The sequence below is a fragment of the Borostomias antarcticus genome, assembly GCF_949987555.1.
Source record: "Borostomias antarcticus genome assembly, chromosome: 15".
Lineage (NCBI taxonomy): Eukaryota > Metazoa > Chordata > Actinopteri > Stomiiformes > Stomiidae > Borostomias > Borostomias antarcticus.
Window position 1 is genome coordinate 18,475,123 of NC_140248.1, and position 24,644 is coordinate 18,499,766.

Consider the following 24,644-nt stretch of genomic DNA (forward strand, 5'->3'; position numbering starts at 1 on the left):
TATATTAAGAGGCAAAGAGGCCCCTTGCAGACAGGGGTAGAGGCAGAGTTGAATGGGCAGCTTTCCAGGTCCTAAAGCCATGACTGTGCATGATATTCAAATTACCTCTCTCTGCTCTCTCTTAAGATGGTAGGATAGCACTGTTTAGCCCTTAACCAAATCAAGTCTATCACTTGAAATTCCTTCTTTCCCCCTCTCTCTGATACACACAATACACATGTGTGCACGCACGCACGCACGCACACGCACACACACACACACACACACACACACACACACACACACTGTATACCACACAAGCACAAACACACACACACGCACACAAAAACAAACAGACATAGTACACACACACAAACACACCAACCACACTGTCCAAAACCCCTGACTAAATGATTCCAGTCCTACTGTTGAAAACATCCTAAAAGGAGATCCCAGTCTAGATAAAATAATATTAACTCCAGAGAAAGGAGACTTCCTGAAGTGAAAACACACACACACGCACACACAGACACACACAAAAAAAAACATCTGAAGAAGAAAGATAATTTCTGTGGTTTATACTCATTGTCCATGGAGTCTGTGTTCCCATCTTCCCACGAAACAAAGAAAGAGCAGCACGTTTTCTCTTCTCGTACATCTCTGTTTTTACAGTCTATACATGTAGGTGTCAAAATGAGTGTAAACCAACCTCTTCTTTCAAAGCCTTGTGGGATGCCCCCAGTCCTGTCGATCAGGGGGCTCCATTGTCTCTCTGACAGTGAGTGGGAGTGCTATACAGGTTAGTAGCTGGCTAGCAAGCGCGTTTAGATGACATGTCTCCGCTGCACATGGCTCCTGGATTTAGGTCATGTCTCTATAATCGACTGTAGCGCTGTGCATTTCATATGACACAATTGATAGTGAACAGAACTGTACAGTATGTGTGGTTGGAGCCAGGGCGATTTGGATCCTGTTATGCTCCAAAAAACCTATGATGTAACCTGTAATGGCTGCCGTGGGTTTCGGAATGCTTTGATACTAGTGTATTATAGAAAGCAGAAAGTTTTTTTTGTTTTTTTTAAAGAAAGAATAAACTGACAATTATTCTCCTTGAATCTCAGAATAGTGATTGTATTAGACCTTTACAGTACTTTCATCCTTGTTCCAGGCTTTTCAGAGTGAAAATATGATTTATAATCCCTTGATGGTAATTGGCAAAACAATAATGAAGCTGTGTGATACTGTAGCTGTGCTCTGTGTTCATCCCCCTGGGGTTGCCAACTTTTAGCTTCAAATGATAAGGCAGTAAAATTCTATGGATTTTATCCTCCAGCAAGAATTGTTGAAGCTAAAAGCTAAAAAACTACAACACATCTCCATCCACTTTCAAAAAACCTTTGGTGGTTGTTAAAAGAGCATTTGTTCAGACAGCCTGTCATGTACTAGTTATAGACAGCCGGGAGGGAGATGGCTGTGGACGATTTGATGCTGACAGAAAAATGTAATGCTCTCAGCCATGCACCTGAGTAGTGTGCAGTGCTTTTAATGTCTGTTCATTCTCCACTTGTAGGGACATGAACTGACCCAGCTTTTAGTAGTTTCATATGGGTCTATGCATTTTTAACAGGCAGATTTGCCTTGTGTGGTATTCACTGCATGCAAGGGCCGAGCATGAGTTTGGATTCAGTTCACTGCACTGGACTGAATATGGACTAGCTGTTCTGTACAGTATGCTGAATGTATTTGTGGGGGAAGGGGAGCTAATCTAGGCCAGTGGGGCTTCAGGCTGTGCTCAAATTGGGCTTCTCGCCTGTAGTGTGACTGTGCCCTGGTCAGTCAGGGAAACATGTTCACCGTAACAACCTTCATCATTGCACAATGTGTGGCCTCTACTGTGTGTCTATGAACGATATTTCTGAATTACAACCAACACAAAGACTAACAAACAAGCTACAGTGATTGGGTTAATTGTTTTATCAGATCATGATATTGTTCCATAATGGTCCATAATGTTATATTTAATGGTGTACCTGTATGTACTACATAAACACACACATCAGGTTCATGTCCAAGTCAAATTAAAAAATGATCAACACAGGTATTTCCTATGCTCCCTTTGAGCTCATGAGTGGTCAGTCTTTGGGTTTGAAAGTACAGTATGAGGATTAGTTTCAGCATACAGATACCAGAGTGATGTCCTGAGGGGTGAAGGTCGAAAGATGACTCTTTATGTCCAAAAGTGTTTATAGTTTATTTTTTGTTGCGGACACAGCACATTCATGCATGCGACTCCACTGGGATGGGGAAGATCAAACACTGCTTCATCCAAAGAGAAAAGGGGAACTACTTTTCCTCATGACACGATGATGCACTGCAGAGTGTGTGCCACATAAACTTGGCCCAGAAAAGTAATTTCGCTGTGAATTTGAGCACCAGTCTGACAGCGCAAGCCAGATAACCAGAATTTGTGGCTAGAGTGTTATCGCTAGTGTCAGGAAATTTACTGCTGAAAACATTGAGTGCTAATACTTTTGCTTAGAGTCATCCCTAAAACTTTTAGTAAAAGAGTATTTTCCCTCCTCAGCGACCAATCTCTGTGTTCCCACGTCTGGTTAATAAACTAATCAAAGAGAAAATGAAAAATACACTCACTTTAGAAATATGATATGTGATTATTCACAAACAGGTGGCTGACTGAGGTCAAACATACATTGTGCAGATGTTCAGATTACATGACACAAGACTTTTAGTTGTAAATACTGCATTATACCTCTCATTGATATCAACGACCGCTATAAGTTTGTTATAACTCTTTCTGTGTTATAACTCGTTCTTTTCTTTTCTGCTATGCTGTTTTTCCTGGACTATATTTTATTCTGTCTGAATGTCTGTTTTTTTGCTTTTATACTCTTTAAGGAATCCCTAGGTTTTTGAATCTCTCCAATAGAGAACGAGTGTGAACTCGTCAACACTAAATGAGGGGAAACATCAGTGCTTTATGAGTATAAATAAAGGTTTGAAATGAAATAGCAGGCCTGCAATCTCTCAAAAGCCAGATAATACCTGCTCCTCGTGAGGTAAATGCCTTTGTGGGATTTTTTCCCCAACCCCAGGAATATACTGTACTGGTAGATCTTGGTATTATCATCTGACACTGTAGCCAGGCAATGAGGCAGGTGGAAACTTCTTATCCAATGGGACGTTTGGGAATGGGCCAGGTGGAAACTTCTTATCCAATAGGAAGTATGCTGTTTTCCTAAGCTGGCCTATCAGTCTCCAGCTCCAGTAGGCTGGGCCTGCAGAGGAAGGTTGCAAGATGAAGGGGAGAAAGTTGCCAAAGTTAGCTGCATTATCATCCCCTCTTTCTTAAAGGGATGTGGAATGATTTGTTCCCTCCAGAGTATTTTCTAAGTGACTTTTGTGCCTTTTTTTTCTTTCTTTTTTTTTACTCCATGAAGCAAACAAAGATTTCACAAACCAAATGTCTGAGACTTAGGGATGAAAATGAGCCTTTGCTGTTCAGCCCTGTTGTGGTTTTGAGAATTGGTTCTCTACATACACGTAGGCTTACCTACTGTAGGAGGCCTTGTGAGATAGGTACAGCACAGTGTGTTTGGTGAAGGACTGTTAGGACACAGAGTGCACACATCAGGATTGTGTGCACAGTGGCGTTGATGAGCAACAACCACAGTACTGCACATCTCACAGGCCATCAGTATGGCTTCCTAACTCACCTCTTCACTGGGCTTGATCTCAAAAGAAATACAGACATGTCATACTGTATTTTAAAGATGTGAAATGAGTATTTACACAAGTAAAAAAGAAGAAGAAAAAGAAGAAAGGCAACAAACAAAATAGCAATTAAAAGAAAGTAGACCTACTTGCAGAGGATTGAAATGTAAACATAAACATCGCAAACAGAGGCCTATGGTTCAAAGTAGACAGTTAAAAGCAGCTACAGTACAGTACATTCTGCACAAAGCTGTCTGGGCAGGCACCATCCAAGCCCACAGGGACCAGGGAAAACAGCTTCAGGTATCCTGAAGGCCTTTCCCAGAGGAGGCTAACACTACAGCTCCAGTTATCCTGAAGGCCTTTCCCAGAGGAGGCTAACACTACAGCTTCAGCTATCCTGAAGGCCTTTCCTAGAGGAGGTTAACACTACAGCTTCAGTTATCCTGAAGACCTTTCCCAGAGGAGGCTAACACAACAGCTTCAGCTATCCTGAAGGCCTTTCCCAGAGGAGGTTAGGAGGCTAACGCTACAGAAACCGAAGATGCTGTCCCTCCAAGAACAGAGACTGGATCTAGTCAGACTGTGTCTGTTTTTTTCGACAGTTTGTCAGTGTGTCTAGAGAAGAGATTTGTCACTAAAAATACACAGACTTCTCATGGTCAGGGAAGGCCATCCAATGTCCTGGAATAGTGCAGAATGATAAGATGGTTTTAGCGATTAACAGAGGCATACATACAGTACAGTATGATATACAACCACAATCAAGCACAAGTAAAACTGTATCTTGAACCATACACTATTATGAGAAGGACAGGACTTATTCCTCTGTATAAATATCCAATATTAAAGTTTCTGCCTTTGGATAGCCTAGGAATAACCCAGGGATTGGATGGTATGGTTGTTATTTGACTCTGAGGAGTGAGATTCTGCTCTGTTACATAGCCTTACATACTGTACACTGTATGCATGTGTAAATATATTTGTGATTGTATGTTCAGTATATATACATATATATATATATATTAGCTTTTGATGTCATCTCTGCATATATATATATATATATTTATACAACGGCTTGTGTGAATACTCGATTGTGATTGGCCAAGACGCATTCGAGAGGCATACATTATTTCTCCACAACGCCCGGTATACTGTATACGCCCGGCCTCAAACATGTTCTAAATCAATGCGCAGTTCAAGATACAACTGACCCAAACAAGAGCCGTAGCATCCCAAACATGCTTGCTATAGAAACCACTGCGTTTCCAAGCTTGCCCAAGATGAAACAGCTGTGAACAAATAGCAACAGAATAAAAAGAAGTGATAACGTCATAACGTTAGATTTGGGTGGAGAGGGACTATAAAAGTTACTGGTTGCTATGATTGTATAACTCTAACCATGAATTATCAACTTTTCAAAGCTAATGAGCAATATATGTATTTTGTTCTCAGAATTATGTTTTCTGTTGAAAGGCCGTTGTATAAGCGGGATAATGAACTTGGGGTGGGTCTTTGTGCTGTTTAAATGACCGACGCGGAGGTAGTGAGGTAGTGGAGGTAGCAAGACCCGCCCCTCGTTCATTATCCCTTACATGTGTATATATATATATATATATATATATATACACACACACACATAAATGTAAGAGATCATCCATGGATTTGCATCTTCTCGCATGACTTTCCTCATCCTCTCCGGGCATGAAAATGTAGTATTGCTCATTAGATGTGTTGTTGCTCTTGTTCTTGTCGCCGTCAGTGAACCTTAGAGCAAATGGATTACCGTATCTCGGTGGTACAGTTGAGGAGAAATGAACAATATAGCGAAATCTCTCTCACCAGGGAGTTTAATGGTGGATGAGAAAGTCAGATGAACCTCTCCACCCCCTTGGCTGTTGCCTATATTGCACAGCTCTCAGAGGGGTTGGGAATTTAATCCCAGTGATGCATTCCCTGCGGCACTTTGATCTTGCAAGCGCACAGTATTATAGTATCTCTTCTTTAAGACTGCATCCTCAGTATTGAACACTAGCTACCTTGAGGAAAATACTTTTGTACTGTACATGTGTGCATCATATTGTACTCTATATTTACTTGTCATTTCACATGTTAAAAAGGAGAGTTATGAAATACCAGCAATCAACTCCGTTTGAAATAAAAGACAACACAAGATAAATTCCATAGGAAAAATTTATTTATCAATATGCAATATCAGGATTTCAAAACTTGGCTCATGGAATTCTCATTCCATTGTAACTGGTTATGTTGAACACAGGTTCAAGCTGCGTGTGAATGAAAGGCAAGGTATATGAACATGGAGCAGACACAAAAACACAAATGCATTGGGATTGCATACATGTAGGTGTACAACGAAAATAATACTGTGTCATGATGACGAAAAAAATAAAAAACATTGATCAACAAGGATTTGCTGCGAGCAGGGAAAGTGAGCAACCAGTGACACCGAAGAAGCCATTACCATTCATGTGCTCTGTCCAGAAAATGAAGCTACTTTTCAACCCGAATATTTTGTTTAAGTCAAGCGCACACATTATTCCAGTAAGTCTCTAGGCAACGCTGAAATATTTCTCCTGCATGAACAGCCCCCCCATACAGCAAAGGCTGGCCAAACTCCTGTATATGACAGTGGAGGAAAGGTCTTGAGGTTGGGGTGGTTTCTCATTAGAGAGAGCCAGAGATAATATTGTGATAATCTACAGAGGTCGAGAGAGCATCTCCAATTCACCTTGAGGGCCGACGAAGGAGTCTGATAAAGCTGTGAATGTGTGTGTGTGTATGCCAGCGTTATTTATTTCCCGATGTTGCAAGCTCAGCAGAGCCCCAAGTATGCTCCTTTGCCTTCCATGGAGACAGGGTGTCTTAGCTTACTATACCACACATTGGTTTAGGATAACGCATGACTCTGCTCTGATGACTTAATAGATGTGTTGAAGACTCAATTAAGTCTATTTTTAGTTTTATCTTGGCAAAGCACACACAGTACTCATCTTGGTTACAAAATAGCATATCAGGTATTCAAACTGGTTGACCACCTACCCTGTTTAAGGTTCACCAACAGTTCCAATGAGTTCAATGGTGACTATGTCACAGAGAAAATGTATTAAATGTATAGATTCTCAAGGCTTGCTGTTTCACCCTACCCACAATTTTAAACATTTTTGACATCAAGAGTTAAACTAACGGGAACAATAGTATCTATTTTGCTGGATGTACTGTAGGTGTGAACCATGTAATGATTTATTTATTTTTGCAATACCTGGCACTTCAATACCGGCTGTAAGAGATTTGTGTCATCTATTTTTTTTCTATTAAAAAAATCAAGATTTATACAAAATGCCTTTTAAAAAGACATATATTTACAAAATTCTGCATTAAAAAACTAATACGATCATAAATGGGGCTCTATGTAAATTTTCGATTCTTCACATATTTACATTGTTTTAGGCCATTGAACTACCATCGAAATAAACAAACAATTGATAAGCAGTAAAAGGGTCATTATTACATAGTACTTCTAAACTCAATTAGAAAGATCAACATATGAATGCATATGTCATTATGTTCCGACAATTTTCTGTTACATACACGTATGTGTCAACTGTGTACAATGCACAGAGAAGGCAACACTTTGTTCCCTAGGCCCTTTTTGTCAATGCTGACTGTTTCAAATTAGGCTCAAACTGAAAACAATATTGTGTCACAAGGGCCCATAAGGAGCAATCTGCTTTAACTTTCAAAGCACACAAATACATCAACAGTCAAATCAGTCTGTGTAACTGCGATGTAAAACAATGGCAAAACACTAGCAGGACATGTCCTGCCCTTACTGCTAAGCTTCTTAATAATTTAAAATAATCTCAAACATATGCCAGGGTAATTTCTACAGTATAATGCATGACATTATCTACTGCCCCTATCTTGTTGGAGAATCAACACACAAGACTTGACGATGTGAGATAATTCAGAACAATGAGATCAGATATTGAAAGTAAAAACATCTGTGGTGAGTGATATTGAAAACACTTGGTACTTGTGTAATGTTCACATGAGCGAGTGATAGGAACAGCAGGTCATTACATGTCTAGCACCTGACGTTTTAGTCTCGGCTCTTCTTCTCCCTAAAGAGAAGTTTAACTGACTTTGAATTGGTGGTAACAGTATTGTGTGTCTTTATACACAACACCTACTATTACACTTTTGGGTGACAATTGCCATCTTTTGTCCTTAGTTATTACAAAACAAAAGAGGCATTGAACTCACCGTGATGGGCATGCTTTTAAATGAACTAGGCAGCAATGTTGCACTTATTCTATCTGTGAACCCTCCACTGTACAGGTATTCTTCAGTCCTCTGTAAAGTTTGGTTTTCCCATCATCGGACAGACAGCTGAGGAGAATAAGGCTTGCAGTTGGATGCCTATATTTTTCCATTATCATCCATTCTCCTGAAACTAGGATTTATGGAGATGCATAACACATATGTTTGACATTACCGGCACACACTTTTCATTTGGAGCACATGAAATATCTAAGCACTGTCTACGGGCAATATCTTTATGACTACTGAATTCAGACTCATTTGTGAATGTGGCAAATGCTTAAATGCATCCCTAATATATCCAGAGATCTCATTGCCTCTGGAAACAATACTACTGCCATACCATAAAAAGTCATACCATTAGTTACCACAAATAATTCCCCTCTAAACCCATCTGATTCTGGGGGAAGCAGAGACTCGAGGTGGCAGTGAGAGGCTTTGCCCCTCCGATAACATCATAATTGCTTCCACACTTTTTCAGCTCATACAAATTTGATCTTGTTTTTCTTTTCCACCGAAGGGAAAACTGTTGGCTAATTTAAGAGGAGAGAGCCAAGAACCCCAAAGGCAATTCAGACACATACGTGACCTGTCATTTAGAAACATAACCTCTTCTGTTTTCTTTAAATTGATTTCACTCGTGATGACCTCTCACCGTGATTCAGTTCGAGCTGTTTGTTTTTCATTAGTTCATATCCAGGGTGAGGCACATTGCTGACTCACAGTTGCATACCTGACTTGGCCTGTTCACACAAGCTTGGAAGAAAATGTAGAACAGAGAGACATGTATTTAAAAAAATTATGTGATCTAGGTTGACATACTAGATGTTCACTTCTTTATTAACAGCAAGAGTGGGCAACCTAAAACACAGCCATGAACCAACAAAACCCCTACAAGTGGCAACATATCATTAAAGGACACATTAAAAATATTAATATTTACCATATTATTGTATGTATTAACTAGATATTCAGTAGAAAAGAAATACAATGTTGAGGGAGCAGACGGTGATGAACGGGAGCTAGGTGACTGGAAATAATAAAAAACAATAGTGCAGGTAGAACACATTGTTATGAAAGGAAAGTGTGTTATGCTACAGTATCACACTGTACCTTTGTATGTCTCTGAGCAAACCATGGAAGCTTCAGTCAAGAGATGAAGTCCATAAGCAAGAGCCCTACCTCAGGGTCCATTTTGTTTATACCCTGTTTGCCACTCGTCTCCGTGGCCAGAGCGAAGACTCCTCAACTCCGTCTGACCATCTGACAGTCCTCTCTGACACACAGAATAGCAAAACGCGGGCGATTTCATATTTCTAGCGAGAAACAGGAAGAGATGAGGACACAAACCCCCTTGAAAAACTTGCCTTTGGCCTATCAGGAAACATCAAACAAATGCTTCAACTACTGTGTCCATGACTACCTTTTTTCATTTCTGTTCCTGTATCACTATTTTGTACATCAAAAGTGTCTTTCAACATCAGACGGAAAAGGTAGTTAAAGGTAGGCAAGACTTCTCCCCTACGAGGACACGTCCTCAGACCTTGTAATATATATTAGCTGGGCTTTGTGGGGGCATCTCCTGGACTATATATACTGGATGGCCGTAGTCCCCGCTCACCTTCTCGTAGTGAGGGCAGTAGTTGTTTTCTGTAGTCCGTAGCGGAATGATGATGTCACTGGGCTCCGAGCCGGCGTTCCCGGAGCATTTGGGGCTGGCCAGCGTGCTGAGCGACCGGGCGGGGGTCCGCTGCTGGGTGTGCTTCCGGTTCCTCTTCCGGAGCTTGATCAGCAGGACGATGAGGATGATGATGATCAGGAGGAAGATGACGCATCCCGCTCCGATGGCAGCGAACAGCGCGGGCTTGGAGCTGAAGATTCCCTCGGAAGAGTCAGACTTGTTTTCCTGGTTGATGGTGTCTGTAGCAGGAGGAGGAAAGGCGAATATGGGTATGTGTTAGCAGAGGGAAATGAACGCTGGGAAGCTTGGCAGCCCGTCAGATAAAAGCTGAGCCATTGCTGATCGAGCAAATAAATCATCTTTTCTCATGATAGAGGAGGAACCCTGAGTGTTCAGAATGGGCTTTCTCTGTCACAAAAAAAACAGAAAAAAAAAACAGTGCTTCTCAGTTATTTCTCTGAATTGACTGAGTAGCTAGGGGCTTCCTGACTGTGTGGCCTTTGTGAACATGTGGGGGTGTCAGTTTTCCACAGATGATAGCTCATTTCGTCTTGGCATTCGTCCTGTGAGAGAGAGTGGAGGATTAAACTGTGTATGTTTAGCCATATGTTAAAACTCGATGTGGAAGGGTGGGGTGGGGGGGCGGGGGTGTGTGTGTGTGTGGGGGGGGGGGGTAAGGGAAGAGAAACAGTTTAAACGTATATTACCGGCTGCAAAGGAAAAGAAAACACCGGTCTCTCATTAGACACAGAGGATGAGGACTGAGCCCAATTAGAGTGGCATGCCTATTTCCTGTGTGGTCCTGCAGCTCCCTCCCAGACCCTCCCCTCACTATTTACACTGCGCTGCATCCCCAGTGCTCCATGCCCGACACTTCGTCGTCCAATCAGAGGCCGGGTTTACACTTCGTCGTCGAATCAGAGGCCGGGCTTACACAAGGATAGAGGGATGGATTCCACAGTAGATCCAAAAGATAACCCAATCACCATTGGATATATTCAGAGCTCATATTTTTTCATTTTGTCAATTTGCGAAGAGAGAGGAGATGGAATGGAATGGAGAGTTGCAGACTATTGATCTGCCGCGAGTTCATACAGCCGAAGGTGTGTTGAGTCTCAGCACTCCTGCTTTCACAGTAGCTTGTTGGAGGCATGTTAGAACGAGAGAAGAAAATGGCTTTTTGTTCCTTCACACGTTAATGATACTAAGACCACCTGCTGTTGGAAAAGCGAGGGAACTTGTAAAATTGTCATATGGAACATTAGCTTTCTTCAAGATCGTCTGTACGATTTAGAGGCAGAATTATTCATACCACTATCAGGGCTGCACTAATTTTGTGATTTTGCACCTACAGTACTATAGACCCATGCCAATACTTTTGAATGTTCTGAATAATTTATAGAAATCTATTCTGGCCATCTCTGCCATCACCATCCCCCCTCGCCATTTCATTTAGACGCTGAGCATGAGCGAGGTGTACATGTTATTTATAATGTGTTTTCCTCACACTCGGTTGAGACTCTTGGCTTCCAAAGAGCTTAATGGCCCAGTTAAAAAATGTGCATACAAATTATTAAATGGTATTACCTCCTTGAAGTACAGAGGCAGAACACCATTTCCTCCATCTATCGATCCAATGATGGGCAGAGAGACGTGGCCCCCCTTGATAAAAAAGCATTTCTGCTATTTTGAGCAGATGGTATCTGTGCCTCTGCCGAAGCATAGCAAAAGAAAGGCCCACCAAAAGCACAAGGTAGCAAAAACTCCTTTTACTTCAGCTCGAGGATAAGCCCTCTCCCAAAGTATCCCTAAATGTTTCAATGCTCAAGTATTTGTAAGTTGAAACGTATCATTTCGGTCCTGCTTGCCGCCCGACCATAATCCTGTGCATATTTTGTCTGCTGTCCTGATTGGCTTTGGATCAGTTCTGTGCGTCTGGCCGGCTTTCAGCTGTGTGCAGAGCTGTGCAGACAAGCATGATAAACCGACCACCTTTATTGCATTCCTGTCCACCTGAGCTATGAGAGATCTCGGCTAAGTCAGACCCAACAGGTTGTTATGGTGGAGCGTTCCTTCCTTCTTATGCAGTTTAAGGGAATAGGACAGACACAAAAAGTTCAAAGCAATGCATATCAGGAAAAAATGACTGCCAAAGCTTCACATTGAAAGCAAACCCCACGGTGGGAGACTTGGCAGCTCTCCAGGATCAGAGGGAAGGAGAGTTTTTCAGAACATCTGATTTTATTTTGTCCTGCTGCAAATCCAGAACCTTAGGGTCCAAATTACTTTCTAAAACTATATCAACTCCGGCAGCTTTGCCTTCTGAGAAAACATACTTTTCTGGTGACTGAAACCCTAGCAAAACAAACGCAAATGAATACAGTACAGTGTCCCCAATGTAGTGAAACCTCGCTGACTGGTTTAGCAGACTAGATAATCTAATCTGGAGCAAGATCTCAGTGGAGCAGCTATGGTTTTAATTTTTCATTACAACACCAGAGTAGCATGTCTGCTCACATTACTACTCAGCATGATTAAAAGTGTAACTTTCACCAGCCCAGAAGAAACTTTACGTAGTGCGTGTGTCGTGCGTATGGCGAGAAATAATAACGGTTTCAAGTTTGCCATACCATGACCTGCTGACGCCGAAGGATTCAGTCAACCCTTGAACATACTGTACGTGAGTATTGATGTGCAGTGCGAGGCTGGGGTGACTCGGCGTGGCCTCCTGTCACCTCAGCCCTACTCTGATTATCATTACTTACGTACGTACTCTCTTCCTCCCGCCTTGACGCGCTCTCACCTGTGTTTCCAGGCTCCACGCCTCCCCCTTCTCTCTTCTTAGATGGGCTGGCTGTTGTGTCTTTCACGGCGTTGTCATCTCGGCTTGGCGGGGGTGTGATCACGGGGTCTGGTACAACTGCATTAGGGTCTGCAGGTAAAATTGTAAAGGTCAATAGTTATTGGTATGGTTAAAGACATCCACTTGGTATCTTTTTAAGTGATACAGACGGCTCTTTACGTGATGTGTGTGTCCGTCTGTCCATCCGTGTGTCCGTTCTTAGCAAGAGATTTACACCGATCAACCAGCAGAGGGCAGTAGAGATTGCTCATAAACCTGCACCGCTTACTTCACCACCTAGGTGTGATTTTCCAATAAAGCCTCCAAAGGGTTTGGAATGGTGGCATTAAAAGTCAGCTCCTTCAACTTCAATTTCTTAAACGTAGCTGATGGGCATACATTTAAATTTAAAATCAGTGGTTATTATCAGACCCAAATAATAAATATTATATGTATTTTTTGCAACTGTGACAATCTCGGAGATACTGCCAAATGCCAAATAAAGCTATGGGGGTGACAAAAACGTTACATGGTCATGCCAAAATATGTACTGGTCATTTTCTCCATTGCTCAATGGTACCAAGTCTCCAAGGATGATATACATGTATTGATTGGCAGTTGATTGAAGTATACCTATGTTTGACTGTTTATTCTCCAATTTTAACTGTACAATTATTCTATTTCTAGATGATGTGTATCTATTGGATGTTTATACAATATAGTACAGTTCATCTTAGAAACTCATGCATAGTTTCAATAATATTTAAATTAATTTGTCAGAGCCACACATGTAGCTATTCATATGTTATACACATTGTAGTTGCACCCTTGGTTTGTCAAGTTTGATTAATACTTCACAAAACTATGTGTCCATGTTGTGAGCTGCCTATTTCTTCAGTGTGGTTCCTAATGCCTTGTTTGGTCTCTCCAGTGCAGCACAGCATATTAGGTTGTTAACTAGCTCTGAAAAGCAACACTTGTACCAATTGTATAACATGACAGTGTGTTTTAGGAGGACCTTTCTATTTTGTATTAATATAAGACTGAGAGGGGTGTGTTTACCATTCGTGGCAGCATGTCTCTGTGCTAGTTTTCCTAAACAACTGAAAGCTTCACCGAGTGATGATGAGAAAGGACACCTCAGCCATCAGCCTTTAAACGCCCAGCATACAGTACCTCGCCATCTCATTTCATGGGTGAATAGACCTCTGATAATTGCATATTATTCAAAGTTCACACAAAGGTAGATCATTAAAGTCTCAGGGTACTCAGAAGTGCCAGAGTGGCTGTGTGTGAAGATCTAGGTCAGCAGGTTTGGATAAAGCATGTTGCTGTACAGTGCTTACAGTAGCCATGCTGGTTATAATGAGCTTCTCCACCATTATCTGCATTTGTCAATGATTTGTCATGTTAAAAACATTTCTTTGTGTGAGACCGGAAACGGAAAGCCAGTATCTTATCTATATCCCATAGAGCTTGTCCAACATTGCAACCTTTGTTCAATTAGTCATAATTTCAGAATTAGGGAGGTTCCGATATGAATACATTGTTTCCTCCTTACTTCATACTATGCGGTTCCTCAGAGGACAAAGCACACCTATATGACTCACCGGCTGAGAATACCACCCACTCCTTTAGCAAACATGCAACTGAATGTACGTTGACCTTAGGGTCGGTCACATCACCGCTCCAAATCCTAAAGCAATAAACAGCTGCATTCCAGGCTGCATCTGCCTGCATGTGACAGATATGGTAATAACCATTGTAATCTTTGTACCATTTCCCAGGTCCTATCATGATAGCACTCTGTTTCACACAGATTTGCGCAAACCTGTCTTGAGACAGACAAAAGGAATGTAAGGCCTAACTATGATAATTATTATCTCAAGTCAGCTATATAAATAATCCCCATAACAACACTATCTTTGAAACCAGAATCTTATCAGCCAGCCCCTCCCTTTGCGGTGTGTTTGTTTTGGGCGGGTGGACCAGGAATAGGGAAGGGATTCGGGTTGACCCTGGCACTCCTAGCATGACGTCGGGCCAAGCAAAGGTCTCTTTAGAGACGTGTTGAGCAGGCGGGGTATATTAGCTAGGAGGTTAGGGAGAGGGATGAGCTCAAGATGACTGATGGTATCTATGTAGAGACCACCGGCTCCTCCACGCCTCTCATCTGTTCCAGCAGGCTGACTGTGCGTGCTCTCTGTATGTCTCTATCCCTCCATCGCATTGATTCCGGCTGAAATGGTTTTTGCGTCTGCCTCGTAATCCACTGTTGGTGCGGTAATTTATTGAGACAAATGCATATGCATGTTGCACATGCGTTGTTTATAAACCTACTCCGGGCCTGCCATGGCAGATTAGACAGGCCACATCACTGGAAACGCCTGGGAACCCTTGACCCATTTATCTCAACACATTGACATTCTGGTAAGGAGCACTTGGAGGCTGCAAGCTAATTTGAGGAACAATGTCAACACTTGTTTGACTTTCTGACAGTGTGAGAGACACAGAGCTTAAATATGTTTCAGAGAGTGGCTTTAGAGTTTAAGGGAAACGTGCTCTTTTGTAATGCTTTTCTATTGACCTTAGACATCCCAAAGAAAACAAAAATGAACATGCCAAAAGGTACTGTAACGAAATATCTCCCTGTAATAGTCTTGATATTTCCACAGCCACTTTCATTGAGGTATGTGAGAGAAAGTGTTTAAAGTGTGGCTCTGTACTGTGTTTGCCCAAGTTTTCTTTCCTCACCACTCCACTCCACAATGTTGAAGAATGAAGTGTAATGTGATGTCTGAAGCCTTTCTTTTATGAGAGATGAAGTCACTGGGCGACTCTCCACACGCTGTGAGCGCTGGAATGGAGTATCCACAGTAAAAAAAATATCATTTTAAAAATCACACCCCAGTGTCTGGGCTTATACACAATAGCTCATGAAACGCTCCTCTTGCACTGCAGTCATGACAGTCCTCATAGTATAGCTTTCATTATCAGTCATCCATACATACTATATCCTGTCTGGACCTATCGTGACGGCACTTTACTTTTTTTTTTTTTGGCATTCCAGCCAAGCCGCATCGAGGGGCTGACTTACCCTGCCCAACTTTCATGACGATCTTCATGGAGAGAGTGTTGCAGACCCCTCCCTCGCGGTTCTCCAGGCCCTCCAAGGTCCCATTAGACGTGGCTGTGTTGAGAGAGAGAGGAAACGGAATGAATGGAACATAAATAATAATTACAACCACTCAGAATTAATGTGCAGCTTGATTGCTCATTCATGGGGAGAAAATCAATTTTCTCATTGATATATCATACACAGGAGGATGAAAAATGGGATATATTCATGGTTACAGTAGGAAAATCAAATAGTGGTCAGCATCCATGCTTGCTTTCACAAGCAATTTAATCATTAGTACCAGGGAAGTGCTTGTAATGTAAATGTTCTTGTAGTGCAAATGTTCTTACAGCAGGATTTTATTTTTGAACTCACACTGGGAACACCATCATGAGCTCTCGTGTACACAAGCGCCATGCGAATACAAGGCCCTATACATGCTCTTTATGCGTGCTGCTTATATCTGTACACAGGGACGGAAATGGAGGATAAAAAAAAAACCTTGAGTGGGCTCTCCCCTTACTAAGACATGGCTGTGATAGTAATCTGATCCCACGGGAATGTGGTGGCTTTCAAAACACTGCTGAAATCATACATGTGGAGAGGGAGGTGTATACGCCGCATAGTCCGACATTTTTATGTGGTAATCACATTTCTACCCTCCGCTTCCCCCTACACATACCAGCCCCCCGCCCCCTCCCCAAAGCTTAAAGAGGTTTTTGTTCTTTCTTTTTTGCTGAAGAAATGTACCAAACATTTGGCAAGGCAAGTTATGCCAGAAGCAATTATGGCGAGCTGTAAATGCCAAGGGCTTAGCTTTCTCTTTGGGCATGCCTTGTAATTAGAGACTGGGTGGCACAGTGGCCTAAAGCCCTTATCTCTGAGGGGCTTTCCTTCAAATCAACATCCACCGAGGGGGAGAGACGAGGGTGAACGCAGGCCATTGGGGTCTCTGTGTCCCTGCGATGGTGCTGTCAGCCCCTGCTTCCCAAGGACTTAAGTCACAGAAGCAAGGCGCAACAAGCACTCCATTCTGAGCCAGAGAGAAAAGACGGAGTGTGAATATGGATCAGGTTCTGGATAACGCTTTCAACCCAAAGACAAGAGGGGCGTGTCCATGCCAGTGAAAGCTGGTGCCCCGCCCGAGCCCGCTTGATTCCTTTCAGATCTGCTCCATGGGTATTTTCACCTTCAGAAACGTCCGCTTTTTTTTCCCTCCATCTGCTCCTTTCTCGCCCCTCACAACGCACTAAAGGGACGGCCACCTTATTAACCAGTCCAGACCCCCTTTCCTCATTAAGAGCCATGAATGAGTCTCCGTGTAGGAGAGTGTTCGACTAATAAGGTCCCTCTCCAGGAGAATCAAAGACCTCTCAGTGGGGCTCGGGCACAATGGCCGTGAGCCGGTGAGAAAGGAGAACGTGGCTCGGCTCCAGCTGAGGTATCCCACCACACCGGCGTCTGGGACCGGCTCTGCTCAAGAACGCAGGAGAAAGAGGTGGGGGGGGGGGCTGTGGACCTGATTTCGCCTCTTTATCCTCATTTTGTTTTATTGGTTTGTCAAGGGTGCAATTAGAAGACGAGACACACAAAGCGGGGTTCATGAATAACCTTTTGGGTGAGTTCCCTGTTATGGAGTAGCTCCGACGGGAGAATTTTAGGTACTTTTGATTCAAAATGTAGAAAGACAATGGGGAGGACAAAAAACGCTTAATTCAATTACCAATAATTCGCAATGATAATCCTTGATGGACTGCACTGGCGTCTCCGGTATTCCAATCAAGACACGTGGAGAGAACATTGCTCATTAGGGTAATAGGCTTAAAAGGTACAGTGACTGTATTGGACCATACAGGGATTAAATGCAGAAGCTAGCCTCTTCTACCTACTGACCTTCGCTGATTACTTTACCTGCACGTCTCCTGTGTCTCCTTCACATTTCATGCTCTATCAAGCGAGATGGGTTCTGCAACTCCATTTCGCCACCACTTCCAACAGAGGCCACTGTGCCAGTCAAGAGAGACTCCAGCAAACTGATGCTGCTTTTAAATAAAAGTGACACCCTAACCTTCAAGGGTTCAAAGGAGTAAAGCCTGATTAGTCTTAGGAGAAGTAGACTCCCCATGATTCCAGCTAGTCTGCTATTTCAACCAGCAACAAGTCCTGTATTCTAGTGTATCCCTCAGTTGACAGATTATCTTTATATTTGTAACTAATTTACTTCGGTGGGAACGCTGTCATCGAACGTGGGGGCATGTCTTATTAGTTTAGAGCACTCATGAAATGAGGACGGATGTGAGAAAAATAGGAGCGATCAATGGCTGCACTCAACCCGAAGAACAAATTGTGTTTTAGTCGGCATGGATCCTTAACGCTCTATTAGTGGAAGGGCAGGCAGTGAGCGGGAGAGAGCCTGCTGCCCTGAATGATGTCACAACTATTAAGATGCATGGGACTGGGAGAGGCGCCAGGCTCCGACCGAGTCGTCATGCACAATGTGGCCGTGCCACCGTGCCTGCGAGAGAAGCTGGGCAGAGAGACAACTCTATCCAACAGGGGCCTCCGGATTTGGGCCACTTCGCTCTTTATCACCGAGCATGCCACACTGTTAAAGTTCTAGAAAAGGCTAACGCACATTCCTTGTGGCAGGATAAGGGAATATACACTTTTTATTGGTCTATAATTACTTGCGTATCGGTAGCATAATATTATCATTGTTTACAGTGGAGATACCTACACACAGGCTCCTACTGGCTTGGGAAGTGAAATGAGCGTAGTTTTTCTCCTAGTGGGTTAGTTAGTTGGTTCCAACCGTTGAACTGGGAAAACATCATTCAACACAGGATATGAACCAGGGTGTGGCGGCAGGGTCATCAGCAGTTCCATCTCTTTCACAGCTGCTGAAACCCGCTTCTGTTTTCAAGGGTGCTCAGGGTCACATTTCTCAACTTATAGGGGCTCTGAGATGTTTGGTGAGATTCCTTCGCTAGCAATAACACTCCTCTCTGTCATCCTCATACTACATCCCACTCTCCACACAGGCCTTGAAACTGTGTCTGGAAAAACAAGATTCTTTGGAACAAAAAATAACTATGATAATCAAGGACAATTTAATCCCATTCGGTAGTAGGGAAACTTTTGCTGCTGTAAAGGTACCCGGAAAACAAACGTACATTAAAGATGTTACAAGCCAAAACTACGTGGAACTGATCAGCTGTCGTTTCCTATAAAGGCGTGTCGTACACAAACATTGACTCTCCTGCTCCTTCAAATCTGGAAGGAGAGATATGGATGTCGAATGAAGTTAGGTGATGTGGAACACAAACTGTGTGCACCAGGTGTGTGTGTGTGTGTGTGTGTGCGCGTTTTTGCTCCTGAGCACCAAAAACAGAATTGGAGGTCAGAATTATAGTGAAGTTGAGCAACTTTAAGAGTGAAGCTGTTTTATAGCCTGCGATCCTAAAAACTTCCCTCTTTCCCAATAGCTCAACACTATGGGTTGATAAGTCATGAAGATTAAGCTGGTCAGGGAACACATCTGCTCCTCACTGCCCAGTACACTACACCCCCTACAGTTCGCTTACAAATCCAACTTGCTGCCCATCTTTTGTCGCAGGCTCAAAACTCATCTCTTCAAGAAGTACTAAAATGATCCACGATCTTAAGCTCCTATTGTATTTTAGATTGCTATTCTTGCACTAGATTATGCTCTTAGTCACTTGTTTTAGAAAGGAGATGCACTTGTGAGTTCTGGCAAGTAGTAGTACATTGCCTTTTCCCACGTTAAATGCAATTATTGTCAGTTGCTTTGGATAAAAGTGTCTGCTAAATTACTGTAATGGAATGGAAGGTAACAGATCCACAGGAGATGCAACAGCTCACATCCTCCACACCACCCTATCCCACCTCCACACCACCCTATTCCACCTCCACACCACCCTATCCCACCTAGACAAGATGAAGGGGGACGTGTCGGTTTATGTGAGACTGCAGTTCTTCGACTACAGTTCAGCTTTCAACACTATAACCTCACCCAGAATCGACACCAAGCTCAGGGTCCTGGGGAAAAACGACACCCTCGGCAAGTGGATCCTGGATCACCAACAATGATGAGGGTCTACCGGAAGGAGGTGAGGCTCCTGACCCAGTGGTGTCAGGAAAACAACCTCCATCTGAACATCAGCAAGACAAAGGAGATGCTGGTGGAATTTGGGAGGAAGCAGGAGAAGAATTATACCCCTCTAATCATCAACCCCGACCCCTGTAGAGAGAGTGAACAGCTTCAAGTACTTTGGCATCCAGATCACATGACATGGCCAACACACATAGACACTGTGGTGAGGAAAGCACGTCAGAGACTGAACCACCTCAGACAACTGAGGAAATTCAGAGCGTCCCACCAGACCCGACAGAGCTTCTACTCATCCACAATTGAGAGCATTCTGACTGGGAATATCACCACTTGGTATAGGAACAGCAGATCTCAGGATCGCAAGGTACGGTCAGCTGAATGTAATCTGGGTGGGCACTCCCCCACCTTAAAGACATCTACTCCAAAAGATGCAAGACCATGGTATTAAAATGTTAAGAGCTCCATTGATACATATCTTATTCAGGTACAGTACATCAACTAAATCACAAAAATAATGACATTGAACACAATAATTGACAAAGCACTGGTCAATGCTGGTGAACCTGACTAAACATCCGGTATTCAAATCTATGAATCTCAACGAGAGATCAGTTTAAGAAACCTAAGCACATACATTTATGAGAGATGTGGGAATCTGAGAATATGCAAGCTACAATAAAAACCACCTACCTACCATGAGAACAGGACACCAATTATAAAAATCCCCTTGAGAAACTGAAGCCTTTCTGTTTGAATCATAGCATGGTTGTTTGGAGCTTTACCACTGGGACGAGGGAGGTACCTGGCATTAGCACATCATTAATTTGCCAAGAATACACTCTGTGTGCTTTAGTGTATAGCTCTGAGGGAGACGTCTGCCTCATGTACTGTACTGCTGCTCCCAGGTTTCCTCCTTTAGCACCTCTAATTAAATCGAACATGTTTTCCTCTTGATTATATTCTTTTTTTGGTACAAGGGCAGAAGTCCCAGACAAGCATGCATAGTCTCGCAGGCTTGAATACTTGGGTTCAAGCCTAAAGATACCTAATTTCTTAATGTAAGCAATGAATGTGTTGACTTACAGTATTGCTAACTGTTAATTACTTTTTGGAATTGCAGGAGCAGTTGTGAAACCATTTGTTTTACTGGCATTTCTCTCTGGCTTGCCCTGATTTCACCAACAAACAAAAAGTATCTGCAAACATAACTAGGCCTACCTGTAATTTTTAAGCCAGCACCAAGTACTGTACTTAATTATCTGCGGAGCCAATGCTATTACAATTCAAGTCACGTACAGAGGCAAATACAGATCGTCTTTTTTTAACTTCAGCTAAACGAGGTAGACACAGCAGCAAACTCAAACTTCGCTTTCAGCTGAGCAACGTACAGTAGTCACAAATTAGGTGTGGACATGTGCATGTGAATTCCCTGAGGTGTTTGTGAACGTGTGCATAAGAAATGTAGACATAAGGTATTGTGCACATGGCCGTGTTCAGTACATCTGTTCACTGAGCAATTACGTACAGTACAGATGATAATTTATGCATGAATTCATGTACCTACATACTTACAAGGTTATTTCTCTTACACATTGACCATACAGAGCCCTGCAGGACACTGCACAGTACATGACGCAAGACCCAGAATGCACCTCAGCCACTGCAGCCACAGAACTCTCTTCTGTAGCTTAAATACGAGCGGCGTCTTTGGCCCAAATACAATGTGACATGTCTGAGCTCGGTCCCATCTGACAGAAGCCTAGGTAATCTGTGTCGGTGGTGACAGGACTCTGACTGACCCTCCACTTTAAACCCCACAAGGAGCAGTAAGGAGAGACACAAAGAAAAACAAGGCAGGACAAACACAGCAAAGCACCGTTAAAAGGCCTGCATGAGTGATAGGCTTAAGGGATAGAATGGGTCATTGTAAGCGTAACTCCCAGATGAGCACAGACAAATGTTTTCCAAGGATTCTAGCAGCAACCCTGACAGAAACTGGAGTGGGATTCAGCCTTTTGAGACAAGGAAACTGCTCCTCACTAACCCATAGGATACAGACACTCAATGGATACTGGAACCTTTGGCAACTAAGCCTATGGATCACATTTATTCATGTATAAAATACAGAAAGTAAGAAACCATGTTAAGTTGACTTGTGTAAACATTAATTAAAATCAGTAATTAATCATATATGATCTAGTACTTTTTAGGATAATTGTGCTTTTCTTCTGTAATCTTTTTTATAGCAGTATTTATGTTGTATTCTGGATTGTTTCTTTTATTCTTATTATTGTTTACAGGGAGTCTGAAAAAAAAAAGGTCTTAATAGAGTACTCTGTATAAATAAAGGCTAAATTAAAAAAAATCTGCTACTGGCTAGATGCCTGGTGTGGGCATTAGCGTGGCAGTTGAAGGTGAAGTTTTTGGGAAGGAAGGCATGCTAGTTTTAGAGCTGGAAGAGTGAGTGGCTTAGGCCAAAGCCTGACTGACCCATCAGATCAGGCACAGTTGACCAACCTGCTGCCGAATTAAGCTGCGGAGCTGGAGCGGAGATTTCAGCGCTGCTGCGAGATTACAGCACACTCAGCTCCCACAACCATATTAAGGACGACCTTTTAAATCCCGAAGGCCAGCTGCACCATGGGAGCTGCGAGTCACAGATTGGCGGTTGGTGGGTGGGTGGGGTGGAGGAGAACGCCCAGGGTAGCGGACCGGGGGTGGGTGGGGGGTGGGTGGAGGAGAACTCCCAGGGTAGAGGACCGGGGTTGGGTGGGGGTGGAACGTGCCCAGCGCAGCCCCGGCGCCGCCTGTCCCGCTCACATCCCATGGAGACCACAGGCTCACTACTTGACATCTGAACAAACGCTGGGCTTTGACGGAAATGAGGGGAGACGCTTTTTTAATTTCTCCTGCTGAACCTGTCAGCAGGCTCCATGAGGGCTCCTACACTATGATGGCGAAAGGTGAACGGAGGTCTCTCACTGCACTGAGCACACAATTACATGTGGGTTATGAGTGCTGTCTCTCAAGCACGTTCACGATATGTTCAATATTTCCACAACAGGGTTCTTTCTGTGTGATAATAAACACTCTAGCATACCAGCAATCATCAAAGTCCCTCAGATCTGTGTTTTGACATTTTAACAGCAGTCAAGCATCTATTGAAAAGTCAACATTTATTTCAGTTCCATTTGACTTAAATCATGAATTGGTTTGGGTTGTCTGTGCTTGACAGGGACCAGCAAATAACAGTTTTTCCCCAAATCCTCGGTTTAGCAGGCATATATGTAATTATACACAGCTAGCCTAGATCAAAGCTGGAAGCCATGTTTAAAGATGATGCACAGGCACGGTAATTGTCTGCGTTTGGGGAGGCAGGGGAGGCTGGTTTCTGACAGAAATAGTGAGCCAGAGACACCCCAGCGGACCGGTTCTGGGTCGCTCTTTCCAGCCCCGCTGACGGAAACCCAAACTGGGGGAGCAGCAGGAGGAGGAGAAGTCGTCTCGGAGGATCTTCCCGCAGGCTGGGAGTATTTCATTTCACTCAACTCAAACTACAGAGATGATGCGCAAGTCTTCACAAGACACCGGGCGGGCTTCACTGGGAAAGGACTGCGTGGAAACAAACATTTGATACTGCCGCTGCTGTTTAATCTTCAGTCTCAAGGTCACACTAAAATGAGGACTAAGAGGAAAATATCATGGCGGAGACGGATGCTTTTTTCAAACTGCCGCATGAAGGCTTTTGGAATAGGTTCAAGAGAAAAGAAACCAATAAGAGGTGAAATAATTAGTGACAACTTTCAATTAATCAAACGTTTTCTGTTAAAAAACCCATGCTGTATCTATTTTCATTCTACATAACGCTATACAGAAGACATATGCGTAATCTCTAACAAAGGGATGGGACTGATGACAAACGGCCTGGATGCTCTTGACATGTGTGCAACTGAAGGATCCGCCAGAACCTCTGACTTCGCTATTGTTCCCCATGGCATCTTTTTTTTTTTTTCCCTTTCTTCTCTCGTCTTCTCTGTAGAAATCTTGGCACAACAGTTAGAATGGAAATTGCATGTTACGAGAATTGTGTAGCCTGACATATCCCTTTTCTTCCAAAGCAGAGGCTGCCAGCATTCCAATACTGGGGCTGAGCTGTTTTAGTGTCCATCTAGTCCCCTCTACCATAGGCAGATGTGATATTCACTATACGGTTGCCAGCTGGATTTTATATTTTCTTTCTTTTTCCATAGGGGCAACTCAAAACGTAAATCTTCAACAACTGTTACAGCCTGGTGGCAGCGCCATCTTTTGCCACATCAAGCCATGAAACTATTTTCAGTCAAAGTCGCGGCCAACATTTATGCTGACATCTTTGAACAGGAAACGTTTTCACATAATGGCAGTTGATAACTGCAAACATTTGATATTGCAACCGTATAAGCTGGGATAAAATGCTGAAAGTTAACACGATTCAAATAGCTGGTAGTGGTGGATAGGGGAGGAGGTAGACACAGAATGACTTACTTCAGTACTTCATCTGATATAAAAACAACCATGCTATTATTGTCTTTGTAACTGTGCCATACATATTGCTTGCCGTTCAGTCAAAACCCAATAATATCCCTAAGAGATAAACAATCTCGTTCACACACATACAGTACAGTGCACACACACACACACACACACACACACACACACACACACGCAAACAAAAAAAACAAACAAACAGATATATCACTACGCTATGTGGACCTGCCTTCTCCACAGCTACTGTGCCGAGTTTGTCATCAAATATTTGAACTTGAATTATCTCTGATGG

The 24,644-nt window shown here is 43.0% G+C and overlaps 1 protein-coding gene across 1 annotated transcript in view; it reads right to left on the reverse strand.

Moving 5' to 3' along the window:
- Positions 1–9,462: 9,462 nt before the first annotated feature.
- efnb1 (ephrin-B1) overlaps positions 9,463–24,644 on the reverse strand; it is a 45,360-nt gene continuing 30,178 nt past the window's right edge. The window contains exons 3-5 of the mRNA XM_084449540.1: positions 15,673–15,765; positions 12,537–12,665; positions 9,463–9,972 (exon numbers count right to left, since the gene is read on the reverse strand). Coding sequence (XP_084305666.1) covers positions 9,590–9,972; positions 12,537–12,665; positions 15,673–15,765 — 605 coding nt within the window. The 3' untranslated portion in view covers positions 9,463–9,589. The remainder of the gene's footprint in view (positions 9,973–12,536; positions 12,666–15,672; positions 15,766–24,644) is intronic.